Below are 23,987 nucleotides of genomic sequence, written 5' to 3'. Positions count from 1 at the left end.
TTTTTTAATTAGAAAACTGCTATTTTCTTTTTTATATTTATAAGGGTTGTACACAGTTCTTAAGGGTCTTGAATTAAACTGAAGTTATTTTTATATTTTGATTTAGTTCTGATTCTTCGTTAAAAACCGAATCGAAACTGTACTAAAACTGAACTGAAATTATACCAAAATCGTATTAAACTGAAATTGAACAAAGAACCCTATTTATACATATGTTTTTCTTACATTTATATATATATATATATATATATATATATATATAACCAAATACTACATTTCATTTATCTAAATTTTCATAAATACATTAAATAACCTACAATTCTTAATTATAAATTTACTATTATATATGTTAATTCATAATTATATTTTATCTAACAATTAAATATTATATAATTAATAAATATTTAAAATATATATTATATGATATATTTATATATAATATACTTTAATTTTAAATTATATATACACTTTATAATTAAAAATTATATAATTTAAAAATAATTAAAAAATATATTATATAATATATTATATATTAATAATATAATTTAAAATTTAAATATTAAGTTGAATATGATTTTTTAAATAAATAATTACATAAAATTATTTTAAAATTAAAAATTAATCTAAAACCATACTAAATCAAGCTAAAATTAAAAAATCACAAAACTTTATCAAACGGAAACCAAAACAACAACAACAAATAAACTAAATCCATACCCAAATTTTGGTTATATTTCGATGAACGAGCATATTCTAAATAAGCCCTAATATTTATAATGCAATAATATATTTAAATATTTTAATAATTATTTCTCTATATTTCTCTCCAATTTACAGATTTCTCCTCTTTCTCTTTCTTTCTCTCCAATTCTCTCCATTGTTTTCACATCCAAACAAGGTCTTTTCTCTTCTTCCAAACAAAGGGTTAAAACCCTAGCTCTATCCGCCTCCGTTGAAATCAATGGCACCAAAACGATCAACTCCCTTGGAAGATCCACCGGCGGCTTCTTCTTCTCAAGAAGAGGAAAGCTCCAGTGGGGAGGAAGAAGATGGAGAAGAGGAAGAGGGATCTTCATCTGAAGAAGAACAAACTCAAGGGAAGCCACAAAAACCATATTCTCAACCACCACCACAGACTCAAACTGCAAAATCAGTCTCCAAGAAGCCAGATTCCACCACTAAGCAAGCTGGGTCCGTGTCTGACTCTGATGAGTCTGACTCTGAATCCGACTCCGATGATGGTCGACCTAATCATGCCCGTGATGCCACTGTCAAGCCCATCGCTTCTAAGCCCATGGAGGAGACTCATCCCAAAACCACGAAGCCAAGAACCAAACCCTCGGCATCCTCTCCGGCTACTACGAAATCTGCGGCAGCTGTGAAGAGGGCCAGTGAAACTGATCGCGATCCGAAAGACTCAAAGCGGGGCAAGAATAAAGATTTGGAATCCGATGGAGTTGTTGAAAAATCTGAGGATACAAAGAAACAGCTGTTCCAACGTCTCTGGAGCGAGGATGATGAGATCGCGGTGTTAAAGGGCATCATTGATTTCACGGAAAAGAAAGGAGTCGACCCTGCAAAGGATATGTCTTCATTTTATGATTTCATTAAGAAATCGCTTCACTTTGATGTCTCTTTAAGCCAGTTGAAGGATAAGGTTTGGAGGTTAAAGAAGAAGTTTGAGAACCATGTGAGCAAAGGGAAAAAGGGTGAAGAGAAGACATTTTCGAAAGCTCATGACCAAAAGTCCTTCGATTTGTCAAAAAAGATATGGGGTAGTGAAGCAACTAGTGGCGGAGGAGTGGATTTGGGTGTTAAGTCGAATGGCAAAGCAAAGGGTGCTATTAATAGTCTGAGAGGTAAGAGTTTGGCTGCATTGAAGGCAGAACTAGGTGTGGATGTGGAGAAGGAGACTGAGAAGGTTGATAAGATGGAGGTTGAGTTGGATAGGCATTCTGGTCTGAAACAGACTGTACAATTTGATAAGAGCGCGAGTGTAGGAGGAATGGAGGAGTATGTGGTAAAGAGGGGACTGGATATGTTGGAGGGTGCTAAAAAGGCCGAGATGGAAGAGAAATGGAGGCAGTTGCATGTTGCTGAGTTGGAGCTGTTTCTGAAGAGGAATGAGTTGATAAGGGAGCAGGCAAAGCTGATGTTGGCTGCATATAAAACTGAGTAGGATTAGGCTTTGTGAAGGTATAAATTATGGCTTTCTTGGTTGGGTTTATGTCATAGTAGCTAGGTTTTGCTAGGTTATTATTTATTTCTGGATTTGTGATTTGGTGACTATGAAACTTTAATATGAGCTGATTCTATATCTTCAGCAATCTCTTGCTGGAGAGTATTTTCTATTGCAATGTTCTGTTTATGGCAATTTAAGTATTTATGTGGCATATCTACTTTACAAAGTGGGATACTTTATTTCTTGTCAATCTTTGCTTCAAGTGTATTGCTGAATTAAAACTCATGTGTTTAAGTTGTCATATCTAATGAAATAAAATATTTTATTGTATCCAAGCTATTTTCATATATATTAGAGAATTGATAGCCACCATATCTTTTACCATATGTAATGGAACTTATTATTTTGTATAGGTTGCTAACTTGGTCAGGTGACAAGGTGGCTACATCTTAAAATGTTATGTGCTCTAGAGTTAGCTAAACTATGTTCTGAACTATTTACTTTCCCTCTCTCTCCTTTCTCAACGTTTGCATAACACCAAACTCAGGAATTTGCCATTATAGGTTGGAGGAATTTATTGTAATCCTTGTTTTTAATTACTTTAGATGCTCTTTCCAGATTTGAGAATTTCATTTCTCCTATTATCTGTTTTTTCTTTAAACTTTAGCATTTTTGTCATTAATTGTCTATCAATTGTTTGAAGATATATATTACCTTGAGGTGGTGAATATTTGATCGATTGCTTTGAGCCATAATTTTTTGTTGTGACTTGATTGTTTGTGTTGATTGTGTCATGTTGGTTTTAGATGTTGAAAAAAAGCAGTTTGAAAAAGATGTTTTACTGTTTTGAAGTTTTTATAGCTAAAATATATTAAATTTAAATTAAAACCAAAATTTTAAGGTCTTTAATAAACATTTTTAAAATGGTATTTTTTTTTTTTTGACAGCAGCTCAAATAGATCCTGAATGATAGAAGAAGAGGAGAGAGGGGGGGTGGGGGGGCTGGGGTTTGAGTGATATGCCTGAAATTTTGTTGTACAGAGATCCTGTTCATGTTAGAAGCTTTTGTTATGTTACCTTTATTCAAAAGGTGGTTGTAATGGCAAGATGAGTAGATGTATCACTGTGGAACTGAGTTCACCAAAGCTGGAGACATGAAGCTAATCAGTATGCTTTCTAGGTTATAATTTTACTTGGATTATCAGCCCTATGAACCTCTCCCCATGGTTCCTGCCTGCTTGTATGTTTGGTCTCTTGGAAAGAGTTCAATCTTTACTTGGGTTTCTTTTGAGATAACAGTAGTCATTACTATGAAAATTAGCAGGGATTAGGGGTTTCTTTTGGGTACTGTTGTACTGATATATGGTATTGTGAATTTGGAATTTATTGGCGGGTACAGGTGTTGGAGTTGGCTGGGAACGCAGCAAGGGACAACAAAAAGAACCGAGTTGTGCCAAGACATTCAGTTGGCGATCAGCAATGATGAGGAACTGAGCAAGCTGCTTGGTTCTGTTACCATTGCTAATGGCGGTGTGTTGCTTAACATTCACAACATGTTATTGCGTAGGAGAACTGGTCCTGGCCACAAAGGCCCGGCTGATGATGACAACGAAAGATTTTTAAGTACCCTTTTTTCTCTTTGGAAGAAACAGTCTCATACCTTTGGCAAATAGTAGGTTTCAGATAACCATCTTCCTTTTTGTATTAGTTTTCGGAACCCATTTTTCAGTGCTTACCATTTCCTGATTTGATGTAATTTGACAAATTCAGAAATTTAGGGATTTCATTCACATTTGCCTTTGCATTGTTTTTATCTTTCATAAAATAAGTTTACTGGTTGATTTAATTAGCAAATGTGTCTGAGGCATACTGCCTTTCTACACAATGATTTTAGTGTTACAAAACAAATCAGGCAACATGGGAACAAGCAGGAAAAAATGGGATAAATGAGAAAGAACTTGCTTAAGCATGGGCTCTTTGCCCTTTCGTCTTTGGCTGCAGCAGTGGCAGGTACATAATAGCCAACTATGAAGAGTCCATGAATGAAACATAGAATACCTCACATAGAGAGCACTAGATGGTGGGATAACTCGCATGACTTCCTGGATTTTGAGTTTGACATTGCTCCTATAATCAGCATGGAGAATCCAACTGCCAATATAATCCTGAGTTGCCACAACATACATCAGAATGTATTACCTATAGCATCTATGTCTTGAAGGTACTAAACAACATGAAAAATGTTATTTGCAGGTTGATTATAAATTTATAATACCATCCTGGAAACTGAAATCAATATTCACTACGGAAATTTCTGAAAATAATTTTCATTTTTTTCATCATATGGCAGTGGAAGCACTTGATAAGAGAGATGGGGATTCCATGCGTACCATGAGAAGATGAGGGAGGATACTGATAGACTTGTATTATCTAGATATTTTTAAGCACATTTGTATACTATTTCATACCATGTAGGCAAGCAATCTTATGTATAGTCATTAATTTCATTAACTTTTGTGATTTTCATTAACAAAATCTAAATTTCATGTTTTCTGTATCATTTCAGGTGTTTGTATGAAGTTCCAAGGTATAGGAGTACAAAAGAAAGCTTGAAAAAACACAAAGGGAAGAGAAGTGTTGCTGATATACCTTACACGGGTTGTGTAAGCAGAGATACAGACCCGTGTAACCTGCTGCCAAGGGAAAGCTGAAAGAGATAAGGAAGAAACGTAGTACACGGGCCGTGTACTCAGATCCGTCTAAATCATAGAAACCCGTGTAAGTCTCTGCCTGACTAGGTTTGAAGAATTCTCTGAAGAACAAAAGTACACGGGCCATGTACTTGGACCCGTGTAACCAGCTGCGCCCCGTGTAATCTTCTGTGACATCGCGAGATGCAAACATTCATAACTCTAGTTAGTTACACGGCCCTGGGCCGTGTATCGTGCAGCAGTCAGCTTCCTGATTTGATTTCAGCTCCATTCTTTTACACTTAGAACATACTTTTAATGGCTTAAGGACTCTGAAAACCTAATCCTAGGCCATTTAATATAAATAGAGGCTGCAGATAACAGAAAAAGAAGAGGAGAGAGAGGAAATCCCAGAGCTGTATAATCACTTTCTCACAGCTGTCTAGAGGAGGAGGACATCAGTATCAAGGAGGAGCCTTCAGCTGAAGTTTCACATGATCAAAGCTGCAAATCCTCTTCGTTGTTTGCGTTTTATTTCTTTTAGAGGATTTTTGTTGTCCCTTATTTTATTTTTATCATGTTTGCTGAACTCACCATGAGTGAGTAATTTTCATATTCTGGAATTATGAGAGTAATGCTTGTAATCATTATTATGGACAAACATTAAGTTTTGTTTATTGGATTTGAGATATGTTCCTTGATTTAATTTCTTGTGATCTTAATACATGCTATGTGTTGGTACCCACTTAGTATTGATTACAGATATTAATTGAAGGACTGAAAGGTGAAGATTAATATTAGAAAATCAAGATTTTGAACCTAGGAAATCTGACCTAGAGATAGGCTGATGACTTTTGTGGAGTTTCGAAATTAGTCAAAGATCTTAAAGGGTTTTAATTAATTTAATCACCACGAAAGTAGGGTTTAAGTTAATTAAAAAACACCTTAGGTACCTTGAGAGAGGACTTAGGATATCTTATGATTAATTTTCATCAAGGCAAATGATTCTCAATCCAGTAAATAGACAAGATTATATCCATAGTAAGGTTAAAGTGTGAAATCTTAATTCTTGAATTATTTCAAAATAGACCATTCCATTTTAAGTTTATTATATTTCTTTTATTCTAGCGTTTAAAATAGACAAGTTTCATTCCCTCATTTTATTCGACAGCCTAGACAGCTAAAATCACTGTGTAGCTTGATATTTACTAATTAAACTCCTCGTGAGACGATACTTTACTCACTACTTTATTACTTGTTCGCGATCCGTGCACTTGCGTGGTTGTAAAACCAGCAAACAAATTTTTAACGCTGTTGCCAGGGAGTTTTAATATTAGTAATATTAGGCGATAAGTAATTTAGCTGATTTAGGCATTTTTATTTATTGTTTAATTTTGTTTAAATTGTTTTATTCTCTTATTCTTTTTCAGGTGATTGGTTTGGTACATGACCAGAACGAGACCAAAGGAAGAAGTCTTTGATTTAGATCCAGAGATAGACAGAACCCTAAGAACTATCAGGAGAGAAAGGAAACATGAAGAACAAGAAGAAATCCAGAAATTTCAAATATGGCCAACAATAACAACAACAAGCCAAGACTTTTGAAGGATCACGGAGCTCCCACTATACAAGGATTCCAACCTAGTGTTACAAGACCCAAAGTGGATGCCAGCAATTTTGAATTAAAACCGGCATGGCTCCAGATGATCCAATAGACCCAGTTTGGGGGTTCACCAACAGAAGATTCGTATTACCACCTCCAGTGCTTTCTTGCCCTTTGTGACACATTCAAGATGAATGGAGTCTCTGATCAAGCTATAAGACTCAGAGCATTTCCATTTTCCCTTCGAGATAGAGTAAGGAAGTGATTACTTTCTCAACCAGCTGGAACATTCACCACTTGGAAAGACCTCTCACAAGCTTTTCTAGCAAGGTACTTCCCACCTGCAAAGACTGCAAAGTTGAGAGTTGAACTCAACACCTTTAGGTAAAGGGAAGGTGAATCACTCTATGATGCATGGGAGAGATATAAGGACCTACAGAGAGAATGCTTGCACCATGGCATAGAAGATTGGCTCCTGATTCAGAACTTCTATAATGGGCTACTGCCCTCTACAAGGAGCACAATAGATTCAGCAGCAGAAGGTGACCTAATGGAGAAAACAGTGGATCAAGCACTTGAACTTCTGGAGAGGGTCGCATATCACAACTACGAGTGGTCAAATGAAAGGGGGAATACAAGGAAAACAACATGGCTTCTAGAAGTGGATGCCCTAAGCATAATAAATGCTCAATTTGACCAGCTCATAAAGAGGCTTGATAAAATACAAGCCAATGCTATAGGGATGAGCAGTCAACACAATGATAGCTGTGGAGGAGGATACATGGGTTCAGAGTATAACAGCTTCAATGAACTCCCCACAGAACATATGAACTATGTGAATAACGGAGGGAACTTCAACCAGAGACAGTCCCACAATCCATATTCAAATACATACAAACCTGGATGGAGGAACCACCCAAATTTCTCATGGTCAAATTCACAAAATCAGCCAATGAACAAACAGTAAGGATATAGACCACCAGCACCTCCGGGATTTCAGAATAGGGGACAAAACCCTACACAGCCACAGCCACCCCCTCAGAGCCAACAGCCTGAACCAAGGTCGACTATGGAATCCATGATGGAAAGCTTCCTAGTAGCCCAGCAACAGCAAAATAAAATGATCAAACAGCTAGCTTCTAGAATGGACCAACTTGCCACCCACAATAAGATGCTTGAAAATCAAATTGCTCAGCAAGCAAGCTCTTCAAGAAAAACTGCTGGTAAGCTACCTAGTCAACTGGAGATGAACCCAAGAGATCACTGTAAGGCAGTTACATTGAGGAGTGAAAGAATTTTGAAACAGTCAGAGGAAGAACTAACTGAGAGAGCCTCTGATAAATCTGAAAACCAAATAGAGGAGAAAAAGGAAGAAGCTAAAGAGAATCAAAAAGAGGAAGCAAGGAAGAAAAAGAAGCTATCAGAACCATATCAGCCTCTTCTACCCTTTCCTCAGAGATTCCAGAAAGCCAAATTGGACAAGCAGTTTGGAAAGTTTCTAGAAGTTTTGCAGAAACTCTATATAAACATTCATTTTACAGAAGTACTCTCTCAAATGCCATCTTATGCCAAGTTCCTCAAAGACATTTTATCAAAGAAAAGAAGGCTGGAGGACTATGAGACAGTTGCTCTTACAGAGGAATATAGTGCCATATTGCAGAACAAGCTGCCACCAAAACTCAAGGATCCAGGAAGTTTCTCCATATCTTGTCTTATTGGTAACATGAATATAGACAAAGCCTTCTGTGATTTAGGTGCAAGATTGAGTCTGATGCCTTTGTCAATATGTCAGAAGCTTGATGTGGGGGAACTTAAGCCTACAACAATTTCATTATAACTGGCTGATTGATCTATGAAATACCCTGTGGGCATTCTAAAAAACATCCCTATCAAGGTGGGAAAGTTCTTTATCTCAGTTGATTTTGTTGTACTGGAAATGGAGGAAGACGTCCAAATCCCTATAATCCTGGGAAGACCTTTTTTAGCAACTGCTGGAGCTATCATAGACGTTAAGAACGGACAATTAACTCTCAAGGTAGGAGATGAAGAAGTGGAGTTCAACCTGTTCAACGCAATGAAACACAAACTTGAACTTGATAAATGTTTCAATGTTGATATAATTGACAAATAAGTTGAAGAGAAATTCATTAAAGCACATCCTGAAGATCTTTTAGGAGCATCCATCATGCACAGCCACACAGCAGAGAAGGAGAACACGAAAATTGCAACTTGTGCGCAATCCTTGACAGCTAATCCACCTCTACTATTGGCTCAAGTCTTCGCTATAGAAGAGTTAAAGGAGGAACAACGCAGAGGCAAGCTTCAGGAAAATACCAAACAGGTAGAACTTAAGCCTCTTCCCTCTACACTAAGGTACGCATTCCTGGACTCAAATTCTGAATATCTTGTTATTATCAATGCCAGTCTATCTGAAATAGAAGAGAAAAAATTACTAAGGGTACTTAGGACCCATAGCAAGAGCATAGGGTATAAAATAGAAGACTTGAAAGGGATTAATCCTTTCATTTGCATGCATAGGATACCTATGGAAGAAAATAGTAAATCCACAATTGAACATCAAAGAAAACTTAACTCAAACATAAAAGTAGTAAAAAAGGAAATTCTGAAACTATTGGATGCAGGTATTATACCCAATATCTGATAGCAAATGGGTTAGTCCAGTACATGTAGTGCCTAAGAAAAGTGGGACAACTGTCATTCAAAATGCAAATAATGAACTAATCCCTATTAGGATAGTTACTAGTTAGCGTATGTGCATAGATTATAGGAAATTGAATAGTGCCACCAGAAAGGACTATTTTCCTCTTCCTTTCATAGACTAAATGTTAGAAAGATTAGTAAAACATTCCTACTTCTGCTATTTAGATGGGTATTCGGGATTCTTCCAAATTCCTATTCACCCAGAAGACTAAGAAAAGATCATATTCACATGCCCTTATGGAACATTTGCATATAGAAGAATGCCCTTTGGTCTTTGTAATGCCTCCGCTACTTTTCAAAGATGCATGATGGCCATTTTTTCTGATTATAGTGAAAATATTACAGAGGTTTTTATGGATGATTTTTTTATCTATGGAACTACTTTTGATGATTGCCTAGCTAACTTATCCAAAGTATTGCAAAGATGTGAAGAATCAAACCTACTCCTAAATTGGGAAAAATGCCACTTCATAGTAAGGAAATGTATAGTTTTGGGACATTTGATATCAGAAAGAGGAATTGAAGTTGATAAGACAAAAATTGAAATCATTAAAAAGATGCCACCACCAACATCAGTCAAAGGAGTACGAAGCTTTTTGGGATATGCAGGCTTCTATAGAAGATTCATTAAAGATTTTTCCAAAATAACTAAGCCACTTACCAACTTGTTAAGTCAAGATGTTCTCTTTGATTTTGATGAAAATTGCCTTGTCTCCTTCAATAGGATCAAAGAAGCCCTGATTGCAGCACCAATAATGCAACCACCAGATTGGGAGCTACCATTCGAGGTGATGTGCGATGTAAGTGACTATGCAAATAGAGCAGTGCTCGGGCAAAGAAAAGATAAAAAGCTCCACGCCATTTATTACGCTAGTAAGACACTCGATAGTACGCAAATCAATTATGCTACCACAGAAAAGGAATTCCTAGCAGTAGTGTTTGGAATTGACAAATTTAGATCCTACTTAATTGGGTCAAAAGTCATTGTATTCACAGATCATGCTGCCATCCGGTACCTTTTGAACAAGAAGGAGGCAAAACCAAGGTTGATTTGATGGATTTTACTCCTGTAAGAATTTGACCTTAAAATCAAGGATAAAAAGAGATCCAAAAACATAATAGCTGACCATCTCTCTAGGCTGAAACTGGAAGACACAGGGGACATCAAGGAATTGCCAATTAATGATTTATTTCCTGATGAGCAATTACTAGCATTCTCCCAAGCTCTATGGTATGCTAACTTTGTTAATTTTCTTGTATGCAGGATATTGCCTCCAAACATGACTTATCAGCAAAAGAAGAAATTTCTGCATGATGTGCGATTCTATACATGGGAGGAACCTCTACTGTACAAGAGATGTAATAATGGGCTAATAAGAAGATGCATTCCGGAAGAGGAAATAGAGAGCATTCTGCAACACTGCCATTCATCATTATATGGAGGACATTTTAGTACCACAAAAACAGCAGCCAAGGTTTTGCAAGTAGGGTTTTACTGGCCACATTTGTTTAAGAATGTAAGATTCTTTATGCTAGCTTGTGATCAATGCCAAAGACGAGAAACATTTCAAGAAAGAATGAGATGCCCCTGCACAGTATACTTGAGATCGAACTATTTGATGTATGGGGAATAGACTTCATGGGCCCATTCCCAACTTCCTTTGGAAATAAGTATATCCTAGTTGGCATTGACTATGTGTCAAAATGGGTAGAAGCAGTAGCCACACCAACAAATGAGGCAAGAGTGATAACCAAATTCCTCAAAACGAACATCTTCACAAGATTTGGCTCACCAAGAGTGATAATCAACGATGGAGGAAGTCACTTCTGTAATCGACAATTTGAAAATTTATTGAAGAAATATGGAGTAACTCACAAAGTGGCAATTCCTTACCATCCTCAAACCAGCGGCCAAGTAGAAATTTTAAATCGGGAGCTAAAACATATCCTTGAGAAAATAGTCAATCGCTCAAGGAAAGACTAGTCCATGAAACTAGATGATGCATTGTGGGTATACCGCACTGCATATAAAACTTTTATTGGAATAACACCCTTTCGCTTGGTCTATGGGAAAGCCTGCCACTTACCCGTCAAACTTGAACACAAAGCCTATTGGGCCATCCAAACCCTAAACTATGACCTTAAAGCTGTTGGCGAAAAAAGACTTCTACAGCTCAATAAGCTAGAAGAGATCAGACAAGATGCTCATGAAAATGCTAGGATCTTCAAGGACAAAACTAAAACAGGCACATCTCGAGAAAGGAAATCAAAGTAGGGGATCTTGTCCTGTTATTCAACTCCAGATTGAAACTCTTTCCAGGAAAGCTGAAATCAAGATGGTTCGGACCTTTTAAGGTAACCCAAGTCTTCCCGCATGGAGCAGAAGAAGTGTGGAGCTAAACTTCAGGCGTATTTAAAGTCAATGGGCAGAGGCTGAAGCCCTACTTTCAGGGAGAACCCATAGAAAAGGGAGTCAATTACACCTTCGACAACTCTCCGGACAGACTATGAACAATAAAAGGAAAGTCCAGGTAAAGATTATAAACAAGCGCTTTTTTAGAGGCAATCCAAAATTTTTTGAATTTTCCTTCTTTCTCTTTCTTATTTTAATTTTTGTTCTATATTTATTCGTGTTTTATTTTGTAGGAACCCCAAGATATCAATTCTGGAAAAGCAAGGAATTGAAAGTAAGAGAGGAGAAGAATTGTCAAGTCAAAACCATACAAGAGGAAATTGAGCAAAACCGGGGAAGTAATCATGCTATTAATTCTTGCATTCATCTCATTTATGTAAATAGGATTGGTCTGAGCACTTGATATTAAAAAAAAATGAAAAGGCAGAAAGTTACATGGTCCGTGTAATAATTTACACGCACCGTGTAACATTCTGGAGCCTGGACATAAGGCTATAGGAAATTACACGGGTCCCCGCTGTAATTTGCACGGATCGTGTAACATATTCAGTGAGACAACTTGAGAGACAGGAAGTTACACAAGTCCCTGAGCTAATTTACACGGACCATGTATCTTAGCAAAAGTAAAAATTTTTAGGCAGAAGATTACACGGGTCTACATGTCGGGACCCGTGTAGTGATACACGACCTGTGTATCATGTCGCAGATTTGACTCCTGAGGCGAGAAATAGGCGAAACGAAGGGTCACAATGACCCTTTAAATTCACCTCTCGTCCTTAAACTGTTCCCCATGCCAAAACCCTTCCTTTCCACTTCTTCTAGCCTATAAAAACCTCTATAATCTCCTTTCCCCTCACCAAACCCTAGTTTTCCCTCTTCCAAAGTCACTAATGGCTCCTGCAAAGAGACCAGTAAGAAGAATGGGCTCTTCCTCAAGATAAGGAAGCAGTTCCTCACCCTAACCCCTCAGCCATCACCACAACGCCCAAGAACAAGGGTAGCACCACCTCCACCACCTCCACTGCAACCCCAACAGCCACCACAGCCGGACTTCTCCAGCACTTGGGGATTCCGCGACGATGCCCATAGAGATCTATGCACCCGACTTCGCACCAGGAAAATAATCTCCACAAAGTATATGGATTTTGGGCTGCTGGAACAAATTGGGCTGCAAGACGAATTCAACAGACTCCTTGACAGCATTGGGTGGACCAGATTCGCCCAACTCCAATTTCCTGCCTATCGAGACACCACACTAGAGTTTATGGGGAGCTTTAGGGCCACTTTATGTCCCACTGATAGGGAGGACAGGGGCAGGTTGAATTTCGGCTCCTTGGTGTCGACCGGGTAATGAATATAGACGAGTTCAATGCCATCTTCAAATTCGACAGCACCGAACACCAAGAAATCCCACAAAACCGGACGGTCTACAACAGCATTGACTTCTGGCATTCTATAGCCCTGAACACAGAGCCTTATAACTCCAGCAAGTCAAAATCTATAGGTATCACCAGTCCTGCATTGTGTTACATGCACCGGTTAGCTGCACACACTATCATGGGCCGCGTTGATAGCTTAGGCATAGTGAACGCCAATAAACTCTTCTTCCTTTGGTGTATGTTCACCGGGCAGTGCTGCAGCACCGGATTCTTCTTCTACAACCACTTTCGCCGCCTATCTCACTAGCCTACAGGGCAAATCATACTTGGTGGCCTTATCACAGCCATTGCACTCCACTTCGAATTCGTTCCAGGCCATCATAGGCTGCGCTCTATCGCTGGGACCTCAAAGATCGATCAAACCATCTGTGTATCCATGGGGATATGTAAGAAAGTTGGCAACACCTGCTACTTGATGGACGTTGAAGGGAATGTCATCCTTAGGAGAGATGAAGCACGAGAAGGCCCTGGTGAACCCTCACATGCCCAGGAGGAAGCTCAAGAGCCACTCTATCATGAGTCTTCCGCTCGAGTGCCTCCATATACACCATCACCTGCAGACCCGATCTTTGCATACTTGTAGCGTAAGGAGACCATGCTCAACAATAGAATGCAGACACTCGAGGACAGCCTATAGGAAGCCCATGACAAGCTGGACATGATACTGAAGAGGCTCAATGAAGATGGACCATCGTCACTATCAGAGACTTTTTAGAGTTAGGACTATAGGATAGGTTCTTTATTGTATAATTTCATATACCTTAGTCCTAAACTGCACTGTTAAGTCAGTTTTACTTGCTTTTTGTTTCAACTTTTAAATTCTTAATACATAATATGCTTTCTCATAATTTCTGTGCTATCTTTTAATTTTGCATATTGTGTTAACATTAAGGACAATGTCTAATTTGAGTTTGGGGGTACTACAAGGTCATTCCATGCATTGCATATCATTACATTGCTTAAAGTTATCTATATCATGCTTGTGTATTAAAATTCCAGAAAAATTTTGCAAATTTTGAACCTTGAGTTTCTGAAACTTAGAACTATAACTAAAAATTCTAGTGAGCTAATAATTGGACTCCATGAGATAGAGGAATGAACGTATCTGGATAGGCAAAACAAACGTCAATATGTTGTTTGTGAAAAGCTAAATCACCTAAGTGGAGTTAAACTAGTTAAACCCCTTCATAGCCATTAATCTGTCACATTGAACTTGTAAAATTGGGAGAAAATTTTTAAGATACAAGCAAACCTAAAAATGCCTCACCAACTCTAGAACATGTCTCTTGGACCTATCGAGGCGAAATCCTAGCATATGCTTGATGAAGAGATGATTAAGGCATTCTTTGATATAACCTCACTAAGCCTTAGCCACCCTTAATTAAAAAATATATCCCTTATAGCCAATTTAAATCCTATATCTATCCCTTAGAATTTATTACTTACTCATATTATTTACCTAGCCCTTAGCCTAAACACCTATCCTACCCTTTTGAGGAGGCTAAATGCATAAGTAAAAAGTATATTAAGTATTAAAAAAAAAAGAAGAAAATGGAGAGAGGATGTAGAACTCAAGAAAGAGTGCAAGTGTGCAATTGAAATCAAAGAAATACCTTTCCAACCCAACAAAAGCAATGAGTTTGGGGGAAAGGATAAAAGGGACATAAAAAAAAAAAAAGAAGAAGTCCCAAGATAAGTATCATGGAAGCATGCTTAGCACTATAAAAAACCAAAAGCCCTCCTCTCCATACAAAATCAGTAGAATAAACTTAGTATACTTGATATTTTATGCATACATACTATCTTCATATTTGCATTCCCTAAAAATCTTTCATTGGCAACCAAGTCATTATCCCTTTAGCCCCATTACAACCCTTTTAAAGACCTTTTGATCTTTTGAAAAATATATGCTACATTAGTGGAGATAGAAAATTGAGATATGCCTATGGAGTTGGAATTGAGTCACTTCACTACAATTACTCACAATAGAGGCAAATTTGGGGGAGTAAGTGTTTCTTAATTCCATTCTGACAAAACAGATTATTTGTGACTTTTTAATAGCCTTGCATAAAGGAATAACTAGTTGAAACACCATGAAGGGAGAGCAAGTTCTAAGCAGGCAGCTATTGGAACCCTTATGCCTTGAAAGAGGGTAATTGGTATAAAGGATTGGAGGAGTTCAATTATGTGCTTATCGAATCGTTGGTTATATTTCTAAGTTGTCCCCTAAAATGTGTTTTAAAATAGAGTTTTATTTTGCTTGAGGACAAACAAAAGTTTGAGTTTAGGGGTATTTGATACACTTGTATTATATAGATGTTTTTAAGTACATTTGTATACTATTTCATAGCATGTAGGCAAGCAATCTCATGCATAGTCATTAATTTCATTAACTTTTGTGATTTCTTTTAACAAACTCTAAATTCCATGTTTTCTACATTATTTCAAGTGTTTGGATGAAGTTCCAAAGTGTAGGAGTACAAAAGAAAGCTTGGAAAAATACAAAGGGAAGAGAAGTGTTACTGATTCACTTTACACGGGTCGTGTAAGCAAAGACACAGACTCGTGTAACCTGCTACTAAGGGAAAGTTGAAAGAGACAAGGAAGAAACGTAGTACACGGGCCATGTACTCAGACCTGTGTAAATCATAGAAACCCGTGTAAGTCTCTGCCTAGCTAGGTTTGAAGAATTCTCTGAAGAATAAAAGTACACCGGTTATGTACTTGGACCCATGTAACCAGCTGCGCCCCGTGTAATCTTCTGTGACATCGCGAGATGCAAACCTTCATAACTCCAGTTAGTTACACGGCCCTGGGCCGTGTGTCCTGCGGCAGCCAGTTTCCTAATTTGATTCCAGCTCCAGTCTTTTACACTCAGAACATACTTTTAATGCCTTAGGGACTCTGAAAACCTAACCCTAGGCCATTTAATATAAATAGAGGCTGCATATAACAGAAAAAGAAGAGGAGGAGAGAGAAGAAATCCCAGAGCCGTATAATCACTTTCTCATAGCCGTCTAGAGGAGGAGGACATCAGTATCAAGGAGGAGCCTTCAGCTGAAGTTTCACAAGATCAAAGCTGCAGATCCTCTTCGGTTCTTTCGTTCTATTTCTTTTAGAGGATTTTTATTGTCCCTTATTTTATTTTTATTATGTTTGCTGAACTCACCATGAGTGAGTAATTTTCATATTCTGAAATTAGAAGAGTAATGCTTGTAATCATTATTATAGACAAACATTAAGTTTTGTTTATTAGATTTGAGATATGTTCCTTGATTTAATTTCTTGTGATCTTAATGCATGCTATGTGTTGGTACCCACTTAGTATTGATTATAGATATTAATTAAAGGACTGAAAGGTGAAGATTAATATTAGAAAATCAAGATTTTGAACCTAGAAAATCTGACCTAGAGATAGGCTGATGACCTTTTTATAGTTTCGAAATTAGTCAAACATCTTAAAGGGTTTTAATTAATTTAATTGCCACGAAAGTAGAGTTTAGGTTAATTAAAATATACCTTAGGTACCTTAAGAGAGGACTTAGAATATCTTAGGATTAATTTCCATCAAGGCAAACGATTCTCAATCCAGTAAATAGACAAGATTATATCTATAATATGATTAAAGTGTGAAATCTTAATTCCAGAATTATTTCAAAATAGACCATTCCATTTTAAGTTTATTATATTTCTTTTATTCTAACATTTAAAATAGACAAGTTTCATTTCCTCATTTTATTCGACAGCTTAAACAGCCAAAATCACTGTGTAGCTTGATATTTACTAATTAAACTCCTCGTGGGACGATACTCTACTCACTATTTTATTACTTGTTCGCGATCCGTGCACTTGCGGGATTGTAAAACCAACAAACAGTTACAGCTAATTGCTTGTTAGCAGATGCCTTGGCACAATCTTCCCTAGATCACATGCAAATGCACTTGCCAAAACAAATTAGCAATAACATGAGCCGAGGGCCATAAGGATTGCTGCTGACAGCCCAAGCTTGAAAGCTTGATAGGTTGGGTCTCTACACTCAAAAATCCACATCTTTAAATGCTTCACCTGTTCATCAAAGGCCAGCATCATCAATGCAAATCTGTAGCAATACGCAATTTTAGTTCAACTCTTAACTTACCTTGTTCTGGGCTACTTCAGCTTCGATGCCAAGTATGCTAGCTACAATGTCCATGGCCATTATCAACAGACAAATCAAAACCCCAGTGTTTTTTGCCATTCCTTTTGGTTTTCTGAATGCAGAGGGCAGAAGAAAAAAGAAAAGAGAGAGAAGAGAGGAGAAAGAAGTTTTTTAGGAAAAGAAGGAAGAAACGAAGAGAATACGAATGAAGTGGATGAAAGCAGAGCAATTATGATGAGATGAAATTGCTGTGAATTATGAAAAAAAATCTTCTTCTCTCTTTCTTTTCTTTTTTCCTTTCTTTTATATTTCTCCTTCCTTTTTCCTTTTTTTTTTTTTCCTTTAACGGGATACCTTAGGAAAAACAAGAGTAGTATCGCTACGATTGATGTGCATAGACACACAGAAAAAGTTCATATTATTATTATTATTCATCTAGCTAATTATTATCATATCATTATTTTCCAAAATTGCATACTAGGCTTTTGTTCTGGGTAACTATGAATCTTTAATTAAAAAAAAAAAAAAAGCAAATCAATAATACTCTGCTAAAAAAATATTAGATTCTACAATTAAAGCTAAGCCATGTAAAAAGGTTCCAAGAAGGCAATGCCATGTGATTTTTCTCAGCTAATGCTATTCTCATATTCGGAAGTTGGGGTGTTCAGTTTCGATTTTGAACCTCACGAACTGGAATTGAAACTAAAAAGTTTAATATTTTTATTTTTAAGAACCATAATTAAAATTAAATTTCATTTTGATTTTAGTTTGTATCTAAGTAATCTTGGTTTTAGTTTATATTTCACTTTGATTTCAATTTTAATTCGAAAACACAATTCTTAAAACTTGAAATTATCACATTCTTGTGTTCATTTTAAAAAAAATAAAAATAAATTAAAATTTTAATATTAATACTATAAAAAAATATTTTTTATGAAACACATTAAATTAAAATATTAATAAAAATAATAATATTAACATTAAAATGATAATATTAATAAAAAATATTATATATTATTTTTTATCTATTTCATATATATATATATATATATATATATATATATTTAAAAAACAATTTTCTAAAACCTCATATGCTCTAGTAATAGGATTTTTATATTGAATTTGCAGTTATCGGCGACAAAATGACGAGAAAGCTGAATTAGAAAGTTTTTAATTTAACTTATAAATCAATTAAATATATTTATAAGTAAAAAATTATAAATATATTATTATTTAATTTAATTTATAAGTTAAAAAAATTTACTTAAAATAAGTCATAAGTAATAAATAAAAATATTTTATTTATAACTTATTTATTTATTTTAAAATTATTTTTTTTATCAAATAAAAGATTATATCATTATAATAATTTTTAAAAATATCAATATTATTCTATTTTAATAATTATAACATTTAATTACATATTATTTTTAATAATTTTAATAAATTAAATGATCATTAAGTATTTTTTAATTAAATACTTAAACTACTTAAAAATTATTTTTAAATAATTTTATTAAATAATTAATTATTTATTTTATGTGACTCATAAATTAAAAAATATATTTAAATTAAAAATTAAAAATAAATAGTGGAACAAACACCCCCTTGAACTTGCCCTTATATTCACTAGCATTTTAATTTTCTATAGCCGATGTGGGACAAGCTAATTTCCCTCATCCAATAATTTCATTAGAATCATATTTATATATGGTGTCAATATTTTATAAAATGATAATTAGAATGCGTTTTAGTTTAGTAGTATTAATTATTTTCAAAGTTGTGAAATTTCTACAAAATATTTAAGAAAAAAATATAATTAAATTAATAATACAAAAATTATATAAACAACATACAATGTGTATATGGGGTATATATATATATAACGTATTCTGAAATCAAATAATGAATTATTTTATTTGTTAGGGATCTTTTCTAAATATAATTTTAATAATATTAGTCTAAATGATATTAAAATAATAATAAATAGTGAAATTTCACTTTCTAAACCTGAAAACAAGCTCAAATATGAGCAAGAAAATTAAACAAAATCACATTCAGTCAACTTAACTCAACTCAACTAAGCCTTTATTCCAAAAATTTTGGGTTGACTATATGGATTCGCTTTCTCCACTCTGAACGATTTTGGGTTAAATCCTCAGAAATATGTAATGCTTCTAGGTCATGTTGTACTACTCTCCTCCAAGTCAATTTAGGTCTACCCCATTTTTTCTTTCTATCCTCTAACCTAATGTGCTCTACTTGTCTAACTGGATCCTCCGTATGTCTACGCTTCACATGACCAAACCACCTCAATCTCCCTTCTCTCAACTTATTTTCAATTGGCACCACTCCTACCTTTTCTCTAATACTCTCATTACGGACTTTATCTAGTCTAGTATGGCCACTCATCCACCTTAACATTCTCATCTCTGCAACTCTTATCTTAAATGCATACGACTCTTTCAGTGCCCAACACTCACAATCATATAACATAGCCGGTCGTATGGCTGTACAGTAGAATTTTCCTTTCAATTTATTAGGAATCTTACAATCACATAAAACTCCCATGGCACGTCTCCATTTCAACCATCCGGCTTTAATCCTATGACTAACATCCTCCTCATATCCCCCATCTACTTGAAGGACTGAGCCTAGATATTTAAAGTGATTACTTTGGGACAGTATCACTCCATTCAAACTAACTCCTTTCCTATCACCAATTTTGCCTTCACTGAACTTGTAATGCATATATTCTGTCTTCGTTCTACTTAACTTAAAACTCTTTGACTCTAGAGTACTTCTCCAAAATTCTAGCTTTCTATTGACTCCTTCTCGTGTCTCATCTATCAGAACAATATCATCCGCAAACATCATACACCAAGGAATACTCTCTTGTATATGTTTCGTCAGTTCATCTAAAACTAATGTAAAAAGGTAAGGGCTTATGACTGATCCTTGGTGTAATCCAATTGAGATCGAAAAATCTCTTGTGTCCCCTCCCACTGTGCGCACAATATTAGTTGCTCCTTCATACATATCTTTCAATACTTATATGTAGCTAATAGATACCCTCTTTTGTTCTAACATATTCCATAAGACCTCTCTTGGAATAATATCATAAGCCTTCTCCAAATCAATAAAAACCATATGTAGATCTTTCTTCACATCTCTATATTTCTCCATCAAGCTTCTAATGAGAAAGATCGCTTCCATAGTTGAACGAAACCAAATTGATTGAGAGAGATAGAAGTATCATGACGTAGTCGATGCTTCACAACTCTCTCCCACAACTTCATAGTATGGCTCATAAGTTTAATTCCCCTATAGTTTGAGCAACTCTGTATGTCTCCTTTATTTTTAAAAATAGGTATTAAAATACTCTTCCTCCATTAATCAGGCATTTTCTTTGAGTTTAGAATCTTATTAAATAATTTAGTTAACCATGCCACTCCCATATCTCCCAACTACTTCCACACTTCAATTGGTATTTCATCGGGTCCACTAGATTTACCCACTTTCATTCTCTTAAGTGCTTCCTTTACTTCTAAAGATCTAATTCTTCTAGTATAATTCACATTCTTTTCTATTGTTTTATAATCTATATTCACGCTATTACCATTTTGACTATTATTAAAGAGATCATTAAAATAATTTCTCCATTTTTCTTTAATGTCCTCATCTTTCACCAACACTTTTCCTTCTTTATCCTTAATGCACCTAACTTGATTGAGATCTTGACATTTCCTTTCTCTCCTCTTTGCTAATCTATAAATATCTTTCTCCCCTTCTTTAGTTCCAAGTTTCTCATATAACTTTTCAAAGGCCTGTGCTCTTGCTTAACTAACTGCCTTTTTTGCCTCTTTCTTCGCTATCTTGTATTGTTCATATACCTCATTATTATCACATTTAGGTAATTTCTTATACCATTCCCTTTTTCTCTTCACTGCCTTTTGTACTTCCTCATTCCACCACCATCTCTCTTTTGAGGGTGGCCCATGTCCTTTAGACTCTCCAAGTACTTTTCTAGCTACTTCTCTAATCTTTGATGCTATCTGTATCCACATATCATTGGCCTCCATATCCAGCTTCCATACTTCGGACTTGAGAAGCTCATTTTTGAACTTCACTTGCTTTACTCCTTTGAACTCCCACCACTTTGTTCGAGCTACACTATTTCTTCTGACCTTACTTGAATTATTCCTAAACTTGACATCCAAGACCACCAGCCGATGTTGACTTGTTAAAGCCTCTCCTGGAATGACCTTGCAATCCTTGCATAGAACTCTATTTGTCTTCCTGGTTAAGAGGAAATCGATTTGGCTTCTATGTTGCCCACTTTTGAAAGTCACTAAATATGACTCTCTTTTTATATAGTAGGTATTTGCTAGTATTAGTTCGTATGCCATAGCAAAATCCAGGATGCTTTTTCCCTCTTCATTTCAACTGCCAAAACCAAAACCTCCATGAACATTCTCATAACCTTGTCTATCACTTCCTACATGTCCATTCAAATCTCCACCAATGAAAACATTCTCTTCATTCGGTATGCTTTGCATTAAATCATCCATATCTTCCCAAAACCTTTGTTTACTCTCACTGTCTAGTCCTATTTGTGGGGCATAAGCACTAACTATATTTATTGTTTCTCCTTCTAGTACTAGCTTTACTAGTATAATTCTATCTCCTACTCTTTTCACAGCTATTACTGCGTCTTTCAGTGTCCTGTCTATGATTATGCCCACTCCGTTCTTGTTTCTCTCCTTTCCAGTAAACCACAATTTGTACCCTGAATTACCTACTTCCTTACTTTTCTCTCCTACCCATTTAGTCTCCTGAATGCAAGCAATATTCACCCTTCTCTTTTCCAAGCTATCCACAAGCTCCATTAATTTTCCTGTAAGTGATTCAACATTCCAAGTACCAACCCTGATCCTCCTCCTATCCTGCTCCTTCCTAATTGGTCTCCTTCTATGATATCTTCTATTGTTTTCTATGTCTATCTTGTGTCCTGTTCTACTATTTATTCTACTATCTGTCCTATAGACTAATTTTTTTACCCACACCCGTCTATGATGTGAGAACCCTTGCTCACTTAACACCACACCCGGGCACCGGCATGGCGCATCGCTTTTGGTGAACGCCCTACACTCTTGCATATTTCTCACTACACCCGGGCTCCGATGTAGCGCGTCTTTAGTAGAGGACGCCCCAACGTTTATATCATTTGAATCCATATCATAGGGTGTGACAAAATTTTTACGCTGGTTGTCACCTACCACAACCCTCCTCCTTTATCCGGGCTTGGGACCGGCTAAGCACAAATTACTTAGGCGGAGTTGAACAAAATCACATTCAGTGATTAAGAAAATTGAGAAATCAAGAAAATTGGGAGAAAATGGAATAGAAAACTTTATTTCTTTTGTAACTAGTAACTGTTAATTTGTAAAGCCTTTTATATTGTTTCTAATATTACAATCTTCCGGAAGAATCTTTCTAAATAATCCAACTAAGCAAATATCACAATAAAATTAGTTTCCCGCCAAAGGTTCATTAGTTATTCTCTGTTTTGATATTCGGTGCAGGTTTGCAACACTAATCCTTGTTCCCTCTGCACACCATTTTACTTTCATTACTGTTCTTCTCCTAATAACTTGCAAGAACTAGTAAATTATAACTTAAATGTGTGAATTTGCTTTGGAGATTGGGAGGGAGTCACCAATCCTAGCTTGGGGACAAAGAATGGAAAGAGAGGACATCCAAGGCACTTTACAAAGATGTCAGCCAATTGCAATTTGGTTGAGAGATGCATAGGTTTCACAAAGCCCTTTACTAATTGCTCTTGGACCATATGGCAATCAATATCCAAATATTTGCTTAGCCCTTTTGTGAAATACTGGATTGGTAGCAATATGAAGGGCTACTTTGATATCACACTGAAGCAGAATTGGTTGAAGAATAGGTAAATGGAATTCTTGAAGTAAGTAAGAGAGCCATTTCAACTCACAAGCTGTGGAGGGCATGCTTCTATATTTAACCTCAACTGTAGACTGTTTCTTGAACTTCTAAGAAATGCGTGACTTGCCAAGAAAGATGCAAAATCTAGTAACAGATTTTCTACTATCAGTACATGCAGCCCAATCCGCATCACAGTAGGCAGCAAGAGTAAATGAATGGGAAAAATAAGCCTTTATTAGGACATCCCTTCAAATATTTAAGGACATGGACTACTACATCCCAATGAACTTCTCTAGGAGACTGCATGAATTGACTAAGGTGTTGCACATATAAGGTAATGTCTGGTATGGTTAAATTGAGATATAATAGTCTACCTACCGACCTCCTGTATCTATCAGGAGCTTGTAAAAGAGGGCTATTTATATCAATTGCAAGTTTAAGTCCTTGAGGAAGAGGAACTTGAGCCACCTTAGCATTTTGCAAACCATCATCTTGAATAATATCAAGAATATATTTCATTTGGTTGAGACACATGCCAACTGAGGATCTAGTAATCTCCAAGCTTAGAAAAAGCTTAGCATACCTAAGATCCTTAATAGTGAATTGATGATCCAGGAACCCTTTAGTTTTCAGCAAGTCAGTCTCATAGGTACTAGTCAATAAAACATCATCCACAAAAAAAAAAAATTAGAGCTTAGAAGTGAGAATCTGACCCTTTGGTAAATAAGCAATAGTAAAAAAGGGGATTGCACAGAGCCAATTTGAGTAAGTTTAGCAGTGAACTCTTTGTTCCACTGCCTCTCAGCCTGCTTAAGTCCATAAAGACTTTTTCTCAACCTGCAA

General features: G+C 36.0%; 1 protein-coding gene and 1 pseudogene across 4 annotated transcripts; one reads left to right on the top strand and one right to left on the bottom strand.

Moving 5' to 3' along the window:
• Window positions 1-822: 822 nt before the first annotated feature.
• Window positions 823-3,974, top strand: LOC110672119 (GLABROUS1 enhancer-binding protein-like). 4 transcript variants are annotated; one of them, XR_009147716.1, is made up of 3 exons: window positions 823-2,196; window positions 3,133-3,422; window positions 3,582-3,931. XR_009147716.1 is itself a non-coding variant. In XM_021834802.2 (2 exons), exon 1 carries the CDS (start codon window positions 962-964, stop codon window positions 2,177-2,179), a length of 1,218 nt encoding a protein of 405 aa, XP_021690494.2. In that variant the 5' UTR covers window positions 823-961; the 3' UTR covers window positions 2,180-2,196; window positions 3,582-3,974. The 4 variants fall into 4 exon arrangements, 1 of the variants encoding a protein (XP_021690494.2); XR_009147713.1 differs by having other exon boundaries at window positions 3,130-3,362; XR_009147706.1 differs by having other exon boundaries at window positions 3,130-3,422.
• Window positions 3,862-17,285, bottom strand: LOC110655719 (protein DESIGUAL 2-like; annotated as a pseudogene).
• Window positions 17,286-23,987: the final 6,702 nt, after the last annotated feature.

Source organism: Hevea brasiliensis, chromosome 1 (genome assembly GCF_030052815.1).
Source record: "Hevea brasiliensis isolate MT/VB/25A 57/8 chromosome 1, ASM3005281v1, whole genome shotgun sequence".
In the NCBI taxonomy this organism is placed as follows: domain Eukaryota; kingdom Viridiplantae; phylum Streptophyta; class Magnoliopsida; order Malpighiales; family Euphorbiaceae; genus Hevea; species Hevea brasiliensis.
This window is presented reverse-complemented; position numbering and strand designations above follow the sequence as displayed.